This window comes from Ictalurus punctatus, chromosome 6 (genome assembly GCF_001660625.3).
Source record: "Ictalurus punctatus breed USDA103 chromosome 6, Coco_2.0, whole genome shotgun sequence".
Classification (NCBI taxonomy): domain Eukaryota; kingdom Metazoa; phylum Chordata; class Actinopteri; order Siluriformes; family Ictaluridae; genus Ictalurus; species Ictalurus punctatus.
In genome coordinates, this window is record NC_030421.2 from 19,431,792 (window position 1) to 19,450,596 (window position 18,805).

At 37.4% G+C, this 18,805-nt stretch overlaps 1 protein-coding gene across 7 annotated transcripts in view; it reads right to left on the reverse strand.

The window, feature by feature from the left end:
- lrp1bb (low density lipoprotein receptor-related protein 1Bb) overlaps window positions 1–18,805 on the reverse strand; it is a 329,687-nt gene that overhangs the window by 65,300 nt on the left and 245,582 nt on the right. For all 7 annotated transcript variants that reach the window (XR_008396570.1, XR_006982676.2, XR_008396571.1 and 4 more), the window contains exons 42-50: window positions 15,154–15,343; window positions 13,014–13,218; window positions 11,248–11,440; window positions 9,960–10,085; window positions 8,389–8,517; window positions 8,064–8,183; window positions 6,543–6,656; window positions 2,097–2,246; window positions 1,393–1,515 (exon numbers count right to left, since the gene is read on the reverse strand). Coding sequence is in view for 3 of the 7 variants with exons in the window: in XM_047156107.2 (XP_047012063.2) it covers window positions 1,393–1,515; window positions 2,097–2,246; window positions 6,543–6,656; window positions 8,064–8,183; window positions 8,389–8,517; window positions 9,960–10,085; window positions 11,248–11,440; window positions 13,014–13,218; window positions 15,154–15,343 (1,350 nt within the window). In the remaining 4 variants the exon portion in view is untranslated. The remainder of the gene's footprint in view (window positions 1–1,392; window positions 1,516–2,096; window positions 2,247–6,542; window positions 6,657–8,063; window positions 8,184–8,388; window positions 8,518–9,959; window positions 10,086–11,247; window positions 11,441–13,013; window positions 13,219–15,153; window positions 15,344–18,805) is intronic.

Below are 18,805 nucleotides of genomic sequence, written 5' to 3' on the forward strand. Positions count from 1 at the left end.
CACTATTATTCTATATAGAAAAATAAAGAGAGCCTTTTTATGTGTAGGTGTATTAAAACCCTTGACTGCAAATGTGTAATAATATAAGGTGTTCAGCGGGGTTGAAGTCAGGTTTTTGTGTAGGCCACTCGAGTTCTTCCACTCCAACTTTGGCAAACCATGCCTTTATGGACTGCACTTTGTGCACAGGAGCAATTATACTGTATACAAAGATTGGGTTCTTCCAACTTTGTGATGGTCAGGTGTCCACAAACATTTGGCCCTATAGTGTCATAAAGCTACAAAAGCATTTAATTCATAAACCATTTAAACCTTTATTATGCGTAAGATGCGCCAGGGTGTTTTATTTCACTACATATACCTACATTTCCAGTGAACAACTCTTCGGTTTAATTATGTGATAACTTGTGTAAATCTGAGTGGCTATGAGTGGTTACCGTCTGAGAACCTTTCAGTGTTTGTAAGCTTAAATATGATAATAGGAAGGGGAATGCATGCTCTTGTCATTTGAGAAAACAACTAATTCTTCTAGCTGCAAGCACATTACACAAGAGTAAAAGTGCTCTCCATATTTTTCCTAGGGGCTTTACATTTTTTCTGTGGGTGGGATGACTGTCCACAACATTATAAGAGTAAAGAAATCTTGGTTTGAACCCCAGCATCTGAGAGAAGTAGCTGAGGGATGGCAGTTGGAGGATTACTGCTGTCAAAATTCTAATTTGACTTTCCACTGTTTTGCCCTGGAGCAATATACTTGAACTCGGGTTCTGCTCCATAGCTGACCTTTCTCTGTTTCTTTAAGTGTCTAGAGAGGATGTTGGACCACAAAAAAAGAGTGCAGTTATTTACTCAAGGTTACACTGTCTTAAATCAATTGCCTAATTTGTCATTGTGATGTGAACAGAAGTGCCAGCTTCTGCCAAAAAAATAAATAAATCAAAATCTATTCACATATTAGGGAAGGTTCTCTGTTCCCTGAGTAATTGATTACTGCCTTAATGAGATAGTAGCCAATATAATGTACATTTCTCCACCACGACGGAACCGTTCTGAGACAACCTTGTTGTTTTGGTCCATCCCAAGTGCAATTGCTGTGTTGTCACCTGCATAAACCAACTGCACCAATGTGAAAGCACAACTGAATCTGTTTGCTCATTAATTTAGGTGAAAATGGTAGTAAGAGAAACTAGAAATCAATAGGGTCTTCAGTTCCTATATGTTCTGGGAAAACTTTGAGAATTCAATGGTTAATAATACATAGTGTTTTCGCTATTTGCAGCTGAATCAGGGTTTGCAATCAAAGTTGTTCTCAATAGATGGACATTAATCTCTGTCTCCAAATGAGAAATCAAACTCTGACAGAATCTTAGTGAAGGAATATGCCCTGCTTACCACACTGGAACTCATCAGCTCCATCCTCACAGTCCTTCTGGCCATCGCAGAGCCAGACGCTGGAAATGCAGTTCCCACTGGGGCAGGCAAAGTGGCCTTCCTCACACCTGGGCCCATGGGATACTGGGATATCACAAAACAAAGAAGAAAATTTTGAATTGGTTATGAGAGTGAGTCATGAGCATTGGTTTGCTTTGCCATATGGGATGTTCAGTGGTTGTTCTGGTCATTATCTCTCCCTTGGTAGATGTCTCATTGCAAAAACTTAATGAAACACCAGCTGTTTTTAATTTGCAGCCAAATAAATGAAACTCCTGTCTGGAGGTATATCTTATCCATATTAAAAGCATGGTGTACTGTATCTTCATAGAAACTGATAAACTCTCTTCTAGTTCTCTCCTATTTCCAATGTTACTGACACACAATAAACACTGAACTCACTGTCACGTCATCTGTGTCTCAGTGAATCTGAAGAAAGCTCTTTGAAAGTGTTTCAAATCCTCCTGCCCTTGGTGAGCAGTGACAATTACCAGAGATTATTCACCCTTTTAAGCACCTTTGGTGATTGCTGAAGCATGACGAGAAAGACAGGGGCTTGTCTTTGCTTCATTACACTCCTCATAAACAGTGTTTTGACAAAATTAATTTGGTTTTAATAGAACCTGACTTACTCAAGCTGTAGAGCACAGAAAGGAGAGAATTACCCTGACAGTTCATCTCATCTGCATAATCCCCGCAGTCATTGGCTCCATCACACACCCAGGAAGGGTGAATACATAAGGATGTGGAATTGCAACTGATGAAACCCTTTTCTGCGACCCCCATTTTGTAGAACTCGGAGCAATCGGTGCTGCCTGAGAAAACAGTACAATTTGTTGAGTACTTTTCTTACCAATCAATGGCCATACTTCTCTATGGGTTCTAAACACACAAGGCAAACTTAACAATAACATATACTGTTAATGAGACTGGTATCAACAAGTTAGCAACATATCTGAAACTATTTTACATACAGAAAACATTTATGAAGTGCTAATGTGTAATTATATCTATCTTATTCCAATAGGATATACAGTGCCCTACACTAATATTGGCACCCTTGGTAAATATGAGTGAAGAAGGCTGTGAAAATTGTATTTTTTGTTGTTTAAACTTTTGGTCTTTTATTTAAAAAAAAAAAAAATACAAAAATACTCTTCTCTCATGGATATCAAACAATTGTAAACACAACACAGGTTTATCCAAACAAATAAATATATGTGTGCAACAATTACTGGCACACCTATGAATTCATATGAGAAAATATATTTTAAGTATATTCCCATTGATATTTTAAATCTTTTAGTACACCTGGATGTCTAGGAACAGGAAATTGTTCAACCATGACTTCCTGTTTCACAGGGGTATAAATATGAAGTATCACATGGGCCAAATCCCCTTAGTCATTCATCAAAATGGGAAAGAGCAAGAAATATATCTGTGATGTGCGACAAAATGTTGTTGAGTTTCACAAAATGGGAAGTGGCTATAAGAAAATAGCACAAGCATTGAAAATGCCCATTTCCAACATCAGGGCAATAATTAAGAAGTTCCAGTCAACTGGAAATGTTATGACTTAACCTGGAAGAGGACATGTGTCAACATTGTCTCAAGGCACTGTGAAGAGGATGGTTCGAGTGGCCAGAAAATCTCCAAGGATCACAGCTGGAGAATTGCAGAAGTTAGTTGTGTCTTGGGGTTAGAAAATCTCCAAAACTACAATCTGAAGTCACCTACATCACCACAAGTTGTTTGAAAGGGTTTCTCTACTCTCATCCAAAAACAAACTCAAGTCTCTTCAGTTTGCCAGACACTACTAGAACTTAAAATGGATTGGATTCTATGGTCAGATAAAACCAAAAAGTAGCCATATGGACAAGTACTTCATGCCAACGGTTAAATATGGTGGTGGCTCTTTAATATTTTGGGGCTGTTTTTCTCCAAGAGGACCTGGACATTTTGTTCGGATATATGGCATCATGGACACTATCAAATATCAACATATATTAAATGAAAACCTGAAATCTTAAAATGGGCCGTGGTTGGATCTTCCAGCAGGACAATGATCAAAAACATAGATCAAAATCAATACAAAAATGGTTTACTGACCACAATATCAACGTCCTGCCATGGCCATCTCAGTCCCCTGACTTGAAACCATAGAAAACATGTGGAGTGAACTAAAGAGGAGAGTCCATCAGTGTGGACTTCGAAATTTGAAGGATCTGGAGAGATTCTGTATGGAGGAATGGCTCAGATCCCTTGCCATGTATTCTTCAACCTCATCAGGCATTATAGGAGAAGACAGAGCTGTTATCTTGGCAAAGGGAGGTAGCACAAAGTATTGACTAAAAGAGTGCCTATAATTGCTGCACCCCTATATTTAACAAAGATTTTTTTTTTTGCTAAAACTGTGTTGTGTTTGCAACTGTATGCATGAGAGCAGAGTAGTTTTGTGATTTTTTTTTTTTAACAAAATATCAAAAGGTTAAACAATAAAGACACTTTTTAATAACCTTAGTTGCTCATATTTACCAAGGGTGCCAATATTAGTGGAGGGGACTATATAACAAATCGCTAATTTTTATTTACAGAATGCATTATGTCCCCCAAGTTTTTGCTTTTATCAACATAATGGAATGCTTACAGGTCAATACAAGTAGGTACTAATCAAGTCTACCTTTTTGTTTAAGAAGTTAAAAGAGGAGTTTTTTTTCCCCCACACAAAATGTGCTATACACCACGTTTGTTTTTTAAAAAGGTGCAATATATACCAGTAGAATTAAATCTCAGTGCCTGAGGACTTTATCAAACTAACATGCTACACATCAGTTCCATAAACAAAATCATTTTAGCAGTAATTTAAAGTTTTTACAGTGAAACTGATGTAGACTGAACAGTTACTGGATCTTTAGACAATTTAGATTCTTTTTTGTGTGCGTCAGCCTCAATGTAATAATCAAACAAAGGTCATGTAAAGGAAAAAGTGAAAGTAACAGAAGATCCCATCCAGTGGAAATACTTAAATATACAGTGGCAAGAAAAAGTATGTGAACCTTTTGGAATTTCATGGTTTTCTGCATAAATTTGTAATAAAATGTGATCTGATCATCTAAGTCAAGGGTATTGACAAATATGATGTGTCTAAAATAAAAACACAAAATAAATTCTGATCCCTCATGTCTTTATTGAACACACTTATTCAACATTCAAAATGGCAGTGGAAAAAGTAAGTGAACCCTTAGAATTAATAACTGGTTGACCCCCCTTGGCAGCAATAACCTCAACCAGGAGCTTCCTGTAGCTGTGGATCAGACCTGCACTTCATTCAGGTGGAGTTTTAGCCCATTCTTCCTGGCAGAACTGCTTTAGCTCTGTCATATTCTTTGGACTTCTCATGTGTATGGCTCTCTTCAAGTCATTCCATAGCATCTCTATTGGGTTGAGGTCTGGGCTCTTACTTGGCCACTCCAAAAGGCGGAATTTGTTTTTCTGAAGCCATTCTGTTGTGGACTTGCTCTGGTGTTTTGGGTCGTTGTCCTGTTGCATCACCTAACTTCTACACAATTTCAGCTGACGTACAGACATTCTCACATTATCCTGAAGAATTGTCTGATATACTTGGGAATTCATCTTCAGCTCAATGATTGCAAGCTGGCCAGGCCCTGATGCAGCAAAGCAGGCCCAAATCATGATGTTTCCTCCACCATACCTTACGGTGGGGATGATGTTTTCATGATGATATGCCGTGCCCTTTCTACGCCAGATGTAGTGCTGTGTGGTCTTTCCAAATAGTTCAATCTTAGTTTCATCAGTCCACAAAACATTTTATATACCGCTGTGGAGTGTCAGTGTGCTCTTTTGCAAACTTCAGGCATGCAGCAATGTTCTTGTTAGTAAGCAGTGGCTTCCTCCGTGGTGTCCTGCCGTAGATACCCTGCTTGTTCAATGTTTTACGTATTGTATACTCATGAACAGAGATGTTAGTCAGTTCCAATGATGCCTTCAAATCTTTGGCTGCCATTCGGGGTTGTTTCTTTTGATGAGTCTTCATTGTGCTCTTGGTGTCATTTTGACTGGGTGCCCACTTCTTGGTAGAATAGCAACAGTCCCAGAGTGTCTCCATTTGTAAAATGTTTGCCTAACTGTTTCTAAACTCTTTGAAATCACTTTGTAATCCTTGCCAGCTTTATGTAAATCAACAATTCTTGTTTGTCGATCTCCTGAAAGCTCTTTTTTGCGAGGCATGGCTCACATAAGCGTGTGCTTCTTGTGCAGAGCAAACTCCAAAAGTTTGAGGGGTTTTTATCAGTCAAAGCAGTTGTAGTCCACACCTCCAAACTCATTTTCTTAGCGAGACTCCACATATGCTAAAACCTGACACCAATTAGCTTTTTTCAGGTCATTAACTCAAGGGTTCACATACTTTTTCCACAAGCACTATGAGATTTTTTTTTGCTGTTCTCAATAAAGAGATGAAATATCAGATTTTTTTTGCGTTATTATTTTAGACACATTATATTTGTCAATACCCTTGACTTAGATGAAGATCAGATCACATTTCATTACAAATTTATGCAGAAAACCTTGAAATTCCAAAAGGTTCACATACTTTTTCTTGTCACTGTTCTGTTTATACACAGTGTGTATATTATGTTGTATATTATATTGTGTCCCCCCCCCCCCCCCACACACACACAAACTCTATGTTGTTTATTCTGTATTATATTCAGATCTATATCCTCAGAAAGCTGCTAGTATCCCAAGATGACTATTTTATATAAATTAATTATTTTAATGTTATTTTTCCATTGTATTATGTAATGCTTTATGTATGTATTATGTATTATATCTGTATGTATTATGCTTTAACTTTGATCCTATTTATTACTATACATTATTTTATTTCAAAATGTCAAGCCTAATAAATAATTTAATCCCACAGAACTGATGGATGTACTGTGTTGCAGCTAAACAAACAAACAATCATATCGGGTCGAATAAAAAAATAATATTATCATTTGGTCATTATAAATGACCAAAAATGGATATTCTGCATTTTGTAATGAACGTGATATGCAGACAGATTTCTTTGAGCACTATTTTCTTACTGCAGTTCTTTTCATCAGATGCATCAGCACAGTCGATGACCTGGTTGCACCAAGAGGATATTGGTATGCAAGTTCCATCTTGGCATGATGACTCAGAGGCAGAGCATGTGAAATCTGAAAAGAGAATTTTTTTTACTATACAGAGAAGAATCAAACTAAATGCTGGGACCTGTGATTACAGTAGAGAATGTGTGAGGTTACTGCTTTGATATGCAGTGACACTGAGTTTCCATTACTCCATAAGTACAACATGAATCTAGAACATTTCCATAACATGGAAGGGCACGGTACTAAAAATGTTCTTTTTTAAATGTATAATGCAAATAATGTGCAAAGTATGCACAAACAATTACACTACGATTAAACATTTTTTTTTTCACATATAAATTTCTTTATCACTTTAAAAATGACTACTGTCAACATTACTGTCTCAGTTGCTTTTTGGCAAATGAAGTATGAAAATAGATTGTATACTATTCAAATTAGTTTGATGATAGAAAATAGATTGCCATTTGTTAAATGAAAATAGTTCTGAGCTGATGAACCTTTCAATGTGGTGGGCTTACCAAACAAATTCTCAAAGCCTGGTGCAAACTATTGGAAATCATTACACACACTGTAACATACAAAGAGATTAAAGCTGACCTGGAGTGATCTCAGACAATGGTATCAACCTGTACCACACACTAAGCTGAAAAAGGCTTTATGGTTGAGGATCAAAGAGGAACACACTAGATATCCAAACCTACTGAGAGAAACCACGATCTTTCTAGAGAAAATGTTCTGCAGATTGATGAATCCAAATTAGGGCTCTTCAGCAGTCCAGACCAGTGATATAGTTCAGACACAATTAAAATTGTGAAAAGAACACCCTCACTACATATGGCAGAGCTTCCATAATATTGAGCGGATACATTGCTGCCTCTGGTATTAGAGGCCTTAAAGTATTAATGAATCATAAAATCAGAAGATTACCAGGGCATTTTAGAACACAATGTGCCCAGTGTCAGCAAATTAGGTACTGGTCAATTATCATGGGGCCCTAGCAGGACAATGACCCAAACACAGATCCAAAAGAACAAAAGGAAGAGGGAAAAGGAAAAGTGTTCAATTGATTCCTTTTCTCAATCCAATTTAAACCCTTTGGAAAGAACTGAAATCTGCTGTCAGTAAAATAAATCCTCCAAACATTGAAGAGTTAGGATATATTGGAGTGGAAAGAAAAGTGCATGAAGCTTCTATAAGCTTATAAGATGACTATAAGAAACAGCATCATTGTCAAGAGTATTTTTCCTTCTGTGAAAAGAGACATTCATGTTGTTTAACTTAGGATATACTCTTAAAATTCTGTGATCAATAGTTAAGTTTCCTATTTATTGTAGAAAATTTTCTGCATGATAGACCTGAAATGGAAGGTGCCAATATCGACAATATATGACAACAGCTCTAGTGTACCTAAATAATATGAGTATTCATAAAAATATGAGAAGATCTTGAAGTTGTATTGAAACTCATACTTACTATTACAAAAAGCTTCATCCGAGTTGTCTCCACAATCATCAATTCCATCACAAAAGTGATTATTTGCCACACAGCGCCTGTTGTAGCAAAGTCTGTGGCCCTTTCTGCAGCTCCTGTTATCTATGATGAGTGTGATGAGAAATAGCAAAAGGAATCTTTTACAGTGTGAAAACCTGACCTTCACATGGTCCTTTATTTGCTTCTTCCTTTTTTTACATTCATTTGCTGCCCTGGTTGCAGGCTCTGAAATCTCATGTTCACTTTATTAAGTGCTCTGGAGGTTGAAGTTTACTCTCACCAATGCCGAAGAGACAAAATCACTCACCACAGTATTGCATTTTCTCATCCGACTTGTCTTTGCAGTGAGCGATTCCATCACAGGTAAGCTGGTAATCGATGCACTCCCCGTTTCCACACTCAAACTCTCTGTGAATGCTACAAGTGGAGTTTTCAGCTGAAGAAACAAGACAGAAAATGTTGTCCAGTTGTCCATCCGAACCTTAGCCCTCATTAACCCAGGGCCATAAAATATTCAAATAAAGGTAATAGGATCATAAAGAATGCAGTTCCTCCTCTATAAATAGGGGAATGTGAAATTAAATCTCATTATAAATTACATGCCATGGAAAATCTAGTTTGGTTAGAAATGACATTTTTACAGTATTCCACTTGCGGAAAGTGGAATTAATCAGCCAAGACCTGTCTGCTGTCTTCATACTTACAGCTATAGTTTTGCACTGGAGCTCTGACACTAATTATATATAATTAAACTAGTATACTGTAATTATAGTATACAGTAATTTTAGGCAACAGATTAATATCATACAAAATTGCGCATGTAAATAATAAGATCATTCAAGTAGGAGATGTTGCTTTCAGATTTACAAAGTTTGGAAGTGGAATTGATTGTTGGAACTGATAATATACTGTAGCTCCAATTTTATTTGCACATGTATTTTTAAAGACAGAATTTTTTTCTGCTATTTTATTATGCTGATTATGTACAAACATCTTTTAAAGCAAGTGTTTATTCACAGATGTAGTTTGCCTAATGGCTAACTGGAGACTATAAGTGTCCCTTACTTGTTAGATACATCAGCTTTGACGCTCCAGTCCAAAATGGAAAGAAGCAAACCTCAGACCAAACACATTTTATTTGATAGTCTTTACTGAATTTTTGGGTTGGAAGGAGGTGGCTGTATAAACTCCACCTTTGCTCAAACTATCCCTTTAATATCTGATTTAAAAAACTGATTAATACACATACAAACTATCTACACAGGAACGTTTGCACAGGAAAAATCTACTACGCAGGAAATCCTCTGGGCATGGATTCTACAAGATGCTGGATGCATTGTGTAGGAACGTTGTTACCTTGATCTTTTTTTGCTTTTGTGGTATGTTGGATGGCTTTGCTGTGAACTGCTCTTTTCACCTCCCCCAAAAGACATTTATTAAGGTAGATATCCGGGAAATGATTCAATAAAGATACCTTTTTTACTGCAAGATTCTCAATTACTGATCACAGATAGTTAAAAAGGGTGGTGCATGGATGGTGCACAAACAGCAGCCAATTTGGAGAGACAAATGTTATGCATCCAGGTTCTGTAGTATTTCACTCATTATAATTCTTGACTGAACACTAAATGATGCTGGAAATGCAGATTTGTGCATTTATGCAACACAGGACATCACATTATGACATGGAATGTACCATTTGTGTGTGTGTGTGTGTGTTTGCTGGGGGTGGTGTGTGGGGGGTGTTTGTTCTACAACCTTAACAACAGAGATAGATTCAAGACATAACATGGACTGAAAGACAGAAATTGCTCTACAGCTGCTCCTCTTGAGTGTTTTTGAAGAGAACTATAAGAAAACAAGTTGATGACAACTTACACACACATCTGTTGTCATCTAGCAGGACTCGTTCTCCTCGGCAGCTGCAGTTTACAGTGCCGTCTGGAGTTAGGAGGCACAGATCACCACAACCGCCATTCAGCACCCTGCATGGGGACAACTCACCTGGAGAACACACACACACACACACACACACACACACACACACACACACACACACACGCACACACAGCAATGCATGTCCCGTGACATTTCTAGTGAAAAGGGAATGAAGCTAAACTTATCTGAGCTGCTGTCAGGAAGCTTTAATGATTGAAGGTCTTTACGTTCCTACATTAAATAACTCAAGAACAATATTATGCTGCAAACCAGGGGAAGACATTTCCATCAAATAATATCTCTACAGGTAATGCTGTGCATAGAACCAATGGAACTGGTATCGTTAAAGCCAAAACAACACAAAAGGAAAAAAAGCATGATTGTTAAACAATAAAAGTCTTCCTAACACTAATAAATACCTGCAGCACTGGCGAAAGTTTAATTTCTCTCTCATTGGAATAACACACAGTATCACAGTAAGGACTTATGGCAACTAAGCCTCTGTGGACTGCAAAACTCCCTCATCTATGATTGTAGCATCAATAATTCAATGCACAATGACTGCATGTTTATGGAAATGAGTCTTCACAACACAGTTGGCATCTCATCTTATTACTGCAATCCAGAAAAAAAAACCCTCTGTGATGATTCTCAGGATCGAGGAGTGTTATGCTCGAAATCAAGATACACGTGCTGATTTTAAAAATAGCAGCACATCAGACACCTGTCGATTCATGGCCCTGTCTCCTCCGCAATGATGACTGTTACTTTTCCCTTGGCAAGAACAGTCGATGGCAGGCAGCTACAATCATTTGCTATGATAAAATGAATGAGAAGCGAAAATCTCTCACAGCAGGCTCGCGAACACAGGCCGCCGGGAGCCTCTTAAACCCATTTCCCAATGTCCTACTTTTCACATTTGCAACACTTCAGTGGCACCCTTTGCGACTCAAGGCTACTTTTTTATTAATTACATCTCCCACTTAAGGTTTCGTCGCAGCAAATTAAGCCCATGATCATTTATCATTCCAATTCTTCCTTAAAGATCTAAACAGCTATAAGCAGTAGATGCCCAGCTGCTAGTTTACACAGTACCATGCGTATCAAAGAGATGGAAAATGACCCAAAATAAGTCAAATGCCATCTTCTGTCATTGACATAATGTACATTTAAAGAGCGTTTAATTTCCGAGTTAAACATGTCACAATTGCATTTTGTGAGCACTTACAGTTATTGGTGTCCTTGGCTACTGCGATAATTCCCATAGGCTGGTGAGGGATGTCAGCTCGCAGCACTTTTGTGTCTCCTCCAGTAAACTTGTTTGTTCGGAGCACGGCCCGTCGTGCCCAATCAGACCAAAAGATGTAGATCCCATGAATAGCCAGACCAAAAAACATCCCAGATCCTGACCTTACAATAACCTGCATTCAAAGAAATTCAAACTGCTATAGCCTAGGTTACATGTAGTGGGAATACAGTAGCATACTATGTAAAATGAGCACCACTGAAAAACTCCATTCTGAAGCCTGGGTGTGTGTTTGAGAAAGCTAAAACTAATGTGTGTGCAGAGGACACGGTCTGTGCATAATCCCCCAGCAGCCAGTTTAGCCCAGATCCTGCTAGTGTTAATGCAGGTGTCATGGCGGCGGACACAGATATACATCACATGACTCCTTGTGGGACTTTCTGAGCTGGCGACGGGAGGATATCTTGCGGCTCTGGAGCCTCAGTCATTAACAGAAACATGCTTGTAGCCGTGATCACATTAGCCCCGCCACCATAGCGGGATTAATAGGACAGGTGTTGATTAAGAGAACCCAGCTTGAGCAAACAACAACTGGCGATCGGAGGAGAGAAGATTGGGGGTGGGGGGAGGGAGGGGTGCCAGATGGTTTTTGATGCAGCATATTGGCTAGAAATTAAATTTGCGGTGCAAGCTTTCTACTCCAACACCAATTATCTCTGTTTATGTAATAGCAGAGTTGTCAAACATACTTTTCAGTTAGCTTCAACACACAGACATGTACATTTACACACGACCTCCTATGTGATAATATGTGAGAAAATACAAAATCATCGGTTTTTGTTCATTTTTGTTGTCCACTTTAAGCGATCAATTCTGAAATAAACTTAGCACCAAGTGAAGAAGCAACCTGAGTCCAGTGTAAACTTGCTCCTACAGGTTGACACTTACACGCTGTGTCCTTCACTAGTGATGGGAGGCTGACTCCTACTGTGGTGCCAGGAACCCACAGCTGTGAAGACAACAGCTTTTGATTAATTTTTCACTTTTAAATTGGCTGGCTGACGGGTTAGTTCTGTAGGGGTATTAATGTAAGCCTTCATTAGCAGCTCCAAGTTTTTGGAATTGCACCTCAGAGAGATCGAAGTGTGAGATACTTATGGAGACTGACCTGGCCATGCCAGCTCATGTATGACTAATTGAGGTGGGCTGAGAACATGTTGTGCCAAGCACAAATTGAAAACTGAGATGCAGTAAAATCATTGTAGAGAGATTTACTATACAGCTTGAAGGCTAAAGGAATGCACTTATTCCAGTAATCAGGAAAAAGAAGTTCCTTCTAGGGACAATTAATCATAATTAAATTGATCTTGTGCACAGTGAACAACACAGTGTCAGTGAATGCTAATTACTAACTGTGGACCTTTGTTTGGTCATTAAAACACTTTTATATCTACACCACTATCATGTTATTGTGTTTCGGTGCCAGCACTCTATACGAAACAAGTGAAATATATCCTAAATCTTTAAAACCTCACAGCTAAATAATTAATCATCTAATTAGGGTACTGAATTGTAAAACACACTTAATGTGTTTTCTGCTTCCTGTAAAACACTTTTAGAGGCTCATTTCATGTCATGCTGCTTAGATTTTTGCCCTGTGATAATCGGCACAAATGTACAATTTCAATTTTACAATAAAAGCCATCAGTTTTCTAAAGAATGGAAACCTGAAAAGTAGGTGTACTCACGTGTCTATTGGAGCCATCATATTCACAACGTTCAATTTTTCCCAGGCTCCCATCAGAAAAGTAGAGCTTCTCTGCTTTGTTGTCAATAGTGAGCCCATTAGGAGTGAACACATCTACACTAATGACCACTTTTATATTATTCCCAGCCAGTGTGGAGCGCATGATGCTCGGCCGCTGCTCGTTCCAGTTAGTCCAGAACATCAGGCTGAAAAAAATTCAAATGAGAACAGCTGAAAGCATCACTGGTACAAATAAGCAACTGAAAACCAATACATAGAAATCAATTATCCTCATTCACTCAGTAGAGTAGCAAAGCACATTCAATACCATAAGCAGATCTGAAACGCTCTTCAAATGCTGCATACAGAGACCCACAGTAAGTTCACGGCCGTCTTCGCAAATAGTCTTTTGACAAAAGTCCAGCTTCCACACACTAATGGAATATTAGTGAAATGCATGGCAGTGTATGCCAATTAATCATTCTAGGTTATATTCTAATTAACAGCAGTCTGTAGTCCATCTTAAAATGTACCCAATTACCAACTAAGGACATTCTCTCAGAGGCTGGAAGTTTAATTTAGTCAGTGAACCCAAGGTCAGAAGATAATATGAATAGCAGTACGACTCAGTCCTCAGCATAAGCACTACTGGCTGGAGGCTATACGTCTTCAGTCTGATTTTTTTTTTTTTTAATTATTCTTTAATCTGTTGTGAAAATACTTTACATACAGATTTTTTTTTAGGTCAAAGCATTTAAGAGGGCATACCAATTAAATTCTTCTTTTTTCATTTTCACTATTCCTGTTATATAAATACAATCATAGATAGATAGAAAAGATGTCCCAACAGACCAGCCTATGACTAATCTTTTTATTCCCCAGTCTTTGTCTGTACTTCATATACATAATGTCAAATTACATGACCACTGCCTGATTGTGTGGTCCTTGAGGCCTACAGAGACATGTGCTTAAGAGAATTCAAGAGCAATTGGATAAGAAAGGTCATGTTTTATATTATAAATTTAAAAGACTTTATTAGTGGATTTTAATGTTCTTTAATCAGGTTCAGTTTTTTTTTTTTTTTTTTTTTTAGTTTTGATCAAAGTTCTTTGCACAAGAATCGTATAGTTATAATAATCATCATCATCATAAATAAAGTAATAAAAAGAATAATCTGGGGGAAATGTTATATAACCCCAATTCCAAAAAGGTTGTGATGCTGTGTTAAATGTAAATAAAAACAGAATGCAATGATTTGCAAATCTCATAAACCCAAATGTTATTCACAAAAGAATCACATAGAAAACATATCAAATGTTTAAATTGAGGAAACGTACCATTTTAAGGAAAAAATAAGGTAACTTTGAATTTGATGGATGCAACACGTCTCAAAAAAGTTGGGACGGAGGCAACAAAAGGCTGGAAAAGTAAGTGTTACTAAAAATAAACAACTGGAGGTTAATTGGCAACAGGTCAGTAACATGATTTAGTATAAAAAGAGTATCTTAGAGAGGCAGAGTCTTTCAGAAGTAAAGACGGGCAGAGGTTCGCCAATATGTGAAAAACTGAGTCTACAAATGATTCAGTTTTCTAAATCAATGTCTTTCTTAACAGAACCAATTTTTATGTTCCTGCTCCAGTGTTCCTGTGTTTAGCTGTAAACTGTTAGGTGAAAAAAAATTGGTTAATAACATTAAATGTCTTTGTATAAGACCCTACTCTGCTTACAGGAAGCCTTGGGTATAAATAAAATAAAACACTGAATTTAACCACAAATATGTGCATTCGTTTTGTTGCATGCAGAATAGTAGGATCTTCACGGATTTTCCTGCTGTCACCCAATCTTCAAAAACCTGGCTATAGATATTTAACGTCAAATCTTCTTCTACGCAGGAAGTGACAAATTCTGCACAGGAATTTAGGCCTATTTGAAAATGTTTACGTTTTGGCTATACTTTCTTGACATCACAATGGAATGGAAAAATAATATCATTAATCAGCTGAGCCAGCTTTAACTCTGGAAAAATGTGGGAGTGATTTTGTGTGCATTTTTTTTATTAGAATTATTAGTTGTTGTACTATTATTAAAGTAATAGGTCATAATGCTGGGTATATAAAAGTGCCAACAGAATGTCACTGACTTTTGGCACTCATCCAGCGCTAACACATGTGGATGGTCATCTTCAGACATGGTGACTACAGGCTGCCTTCTGAAGGCTCCATGCCTGCTCTGGTCCACTGTGTGTCTGCTGATGCTGGATGTAGTGGAACTGGTCCAGTACACTGTGCCCCATGCACGATGGTAGGCCAGGCCCTCCACAGAGCCCACATCTAAAGAAAGGTGTAGCAGAATGAAGAAAAACACTGTCAGCATATAAATCAAACACGGATGAGGATCAACTCTGATCAGTTCAAGGGAAAACCTATTGATATTGTTTAAGTTTTGTCTTTGTGTTTTGATCATGATATACACTTCTATTTGATATAAATATGATTTGATATTATATGATATAAAAAAAAAAGTTCAGGTAGGTTCATGTATAACAAAAGAAAGACACTTAACTGCCAAATGATGAACTATCCTATTACAAGATTTTAAATGAATCACTAATTAATTTTTCACAATAAATGACGTCTGGCAGCATGCTTCTCCATAACTAGTTCGAGAACCAGGCAGTAATTAATAGGGTATGCGTGTCTTAATTAGGGGAATATGGATGATTAACATCTTCACCTTCTTCAAATGACATCTTTTCTCTCTCTCTCTCTCTCTCTATGTCTGTGTGTATATATGGAGCCATTATCATTGTGTGTTCTCCATCAACTAATATTAACAAATAATGCTACTTCATCTAGGCAAGGTGTTCCTGTTGACAGTAGCAGAGAGAAAGGCTTTACAACAACAGATTATATAATATAATAACTCCAGCATTGTGGTAAAAAAAAGATGTGATCTCATTTCAGGTGTGAAATAACCCTAACAGGCCAGGCTTGTCTAGGCTGAATAGGAAACACCATTAAAAAGCTCTATTTCTCATTTCTCACAGTTATCTCATATAGTTGTATCATAAAGCAAGTGATGCAGCAAAGGCTTGTCTGCTGTTACTTCTTTAGGTAGATCTTGCTTTTTTTGTAAAAAAAAAAAAAGTTTTATTTTTATTATTTTATGTAATTAAACAACTGATTACAACTGACCACAATGTCAGGCTGAACTGAAAATAGTCCTATTTGAATCAGACCAGTCCCTCATTATTTTAGTGATTTTACTGGCTTTATTCAAATAAATATAAGTATTAATGTATGTTGAAAACAAGTGGGTAACACTTTACAATAAGGCTACATTAATAATCGTTACTTAATACAGCTATGGTACCCTCCACTAATATTGACACCCTTGGTAAATATGAGCAAAGACGGCTGTGAAAAATTGTCTTTATTGTTTAACATTTTTATCTTTTGCTCAAACAATTCACAAAAATGCTATAGTGGATATCAAACAATTGCATACACAACAAAGGTTTATAAAAAGATGGTTTTGTTAAATATAGGTGTGCAACAATTACTGGCACCCCTATGAATTCAGATGAGAAAAATATATTTGAAGTATATTCCTATTGATATTTAAATTTCTTTAGTAGACCTGGGTTACTAGGAACAGTGAACTGTTCAACCATGACTCCTTGTTTCACACGGGTATAAATATGAGGTAACACATAGGCCAAATTCCCTTAGTCATTCATCACGATGGGTAAGACCAAGGAATATAGCTGTGATGTGCAGAAAAAGGTTGTTGATCTTCACAAAATGTGGAAGTGGCTATAAGGAAATAGTAAAAGCATTGAAAATGCCCATTTCTACCATCAGGGCAATAATTAAGAAGTTCCAGTCAACAGGAAATGTTATGAATCAACCTGGAATTGGATGTGTGTCTACCCAGCAAACACAAACGCGCTTTTGACAAAGTCAAGCGAACCCCCGCCGTTGAAATGAAAGCTACAGGTAGTCGAAAAGAGGCTTGATCACGATGAAAAAAATCATCGTCGTCGAATATATGTATAAAAGAAGCTTGAACAATGTTAAGATTCTTGAAGCACTATATTATTTTGAAATTGTAAAAAAAAAAAAAAAAAAAAAAAAAAAACTGATTAATGAAGTTACTGCTGTGTAATTTCAAAGAAATATATCTATATGTGATTGTTCATTGTTCACTAAGATTTATTTTCATTTCATTTTTTGATAGCGTATTCTCCAATTTATGGGAATACGAAATCTCTTGCATACGAAACTGCACATACGAAACCAAACATACGAAGCTAAGCACGCACATGCCCAGATATCGTCCCTAAACCATGTTGGATTTCATTGTACATTTAGGCTATATCTTGAACTGGTATGTTTGTGTTATAAATGAATGTAGATTAGGAGAAAGTAGAAAGTAGATTATACTCTAGGCATTTCTATGACGTGTAAAAATGTTGTTTATTTTATATACCTGCATAAAAGAATCATGAAATCGCAATCCCTTCGTTGCTAATATGTGGTCGAAATCACGTTTAATAAATACGAAAGTTGATTTGATAGTGGTCGAAATCACGCTTGAATGTGAGCGATAATAGGGGACAGTACATGATACAAAAGATATAAGGGAGTATACTCTCTTATATCTTATACATCGGTGATAAGATTATACTTTGATTGGATTATCCTTTGATTAAAATATTCCATATATTATCACAACATGTGATATGCTTAATATGTTTAAATGCTTGTTTAACATTAAGTCAGGGGCGGCTGTGGCTCAGTTGGTAGAGTGGGTTGTCCACTAATCATAGGGTTGGTGGTTCGATTCCTGGCCCGCATGACTCCACATGCCGAAGTGTCCTTGGGCAAGACACTGAACCCCAAGTTGCTCCCAATGGCAAGTTAGCGCCTTGCATGGCAGCTCTGCTACCATTGGTGTGTGAGTGTGTGTGTGAATGGGTGAATGAGACACAGTGTAAAGCACTATATAAGTGCACCATTTACAATGGTTTCATCGAAATCACGCTTCGTTTCAACGTATAATATCCGCTTACAGCTGTTACAAGGCTTGGTTTCGACGATAAAATGCGTATAAAAGTGACCCTGTTTTACAGCTTGAAAGCGGCTTGATTATACGTCATATCGACAAAAATCTTTGCGACTTTTCGCCGACTATTCGACGTCGAATTGTTTGCTGGGTATATCGTCTCAATGCACTGTGAAGAGAATGATTTGATTGGCCAAAAAAATCATCAGCTATAGAATTGCAGAAGTTAGTTGTGTCTTGGGGTCAGAAAGTCTCCAAAACTACAATCTGAAGTCACCTACATCACCACAAGTTGTTAAGAAGGGTTTCAAGGAAAAAGCCTCTACTCTCATCCAAAAACAAACTCAAGCGTCTTCAGTTTGTCAGACACTAATGGAACGTCAAATGGCATCGGGTTCTATGGTCAGATGAAACCAAAATAGAGCTTTTTGGCAATAAACTTTAGAGGTGGTTTTGGCGCACACAGAGAGGTAACCATATGGAAAAGTAGCTCATGCCCACGGTTAAATATGATGGTGTATCTTTAATGTTTCGGGGCTGGTTTTCTGCCAGAGGACCTGGACATTTTGTTAGGATCATGGACTCTATAAAATATCAACAGATAATAAATGAAAACCTGACTGCCTCTGCCAGAAAGCTTAAAATGGGCCGTGGTTGGATCTTCCAGCAGGACAATGATCCAAAACATACATCAACAACAACACAAAAATTATTTACTGACCACA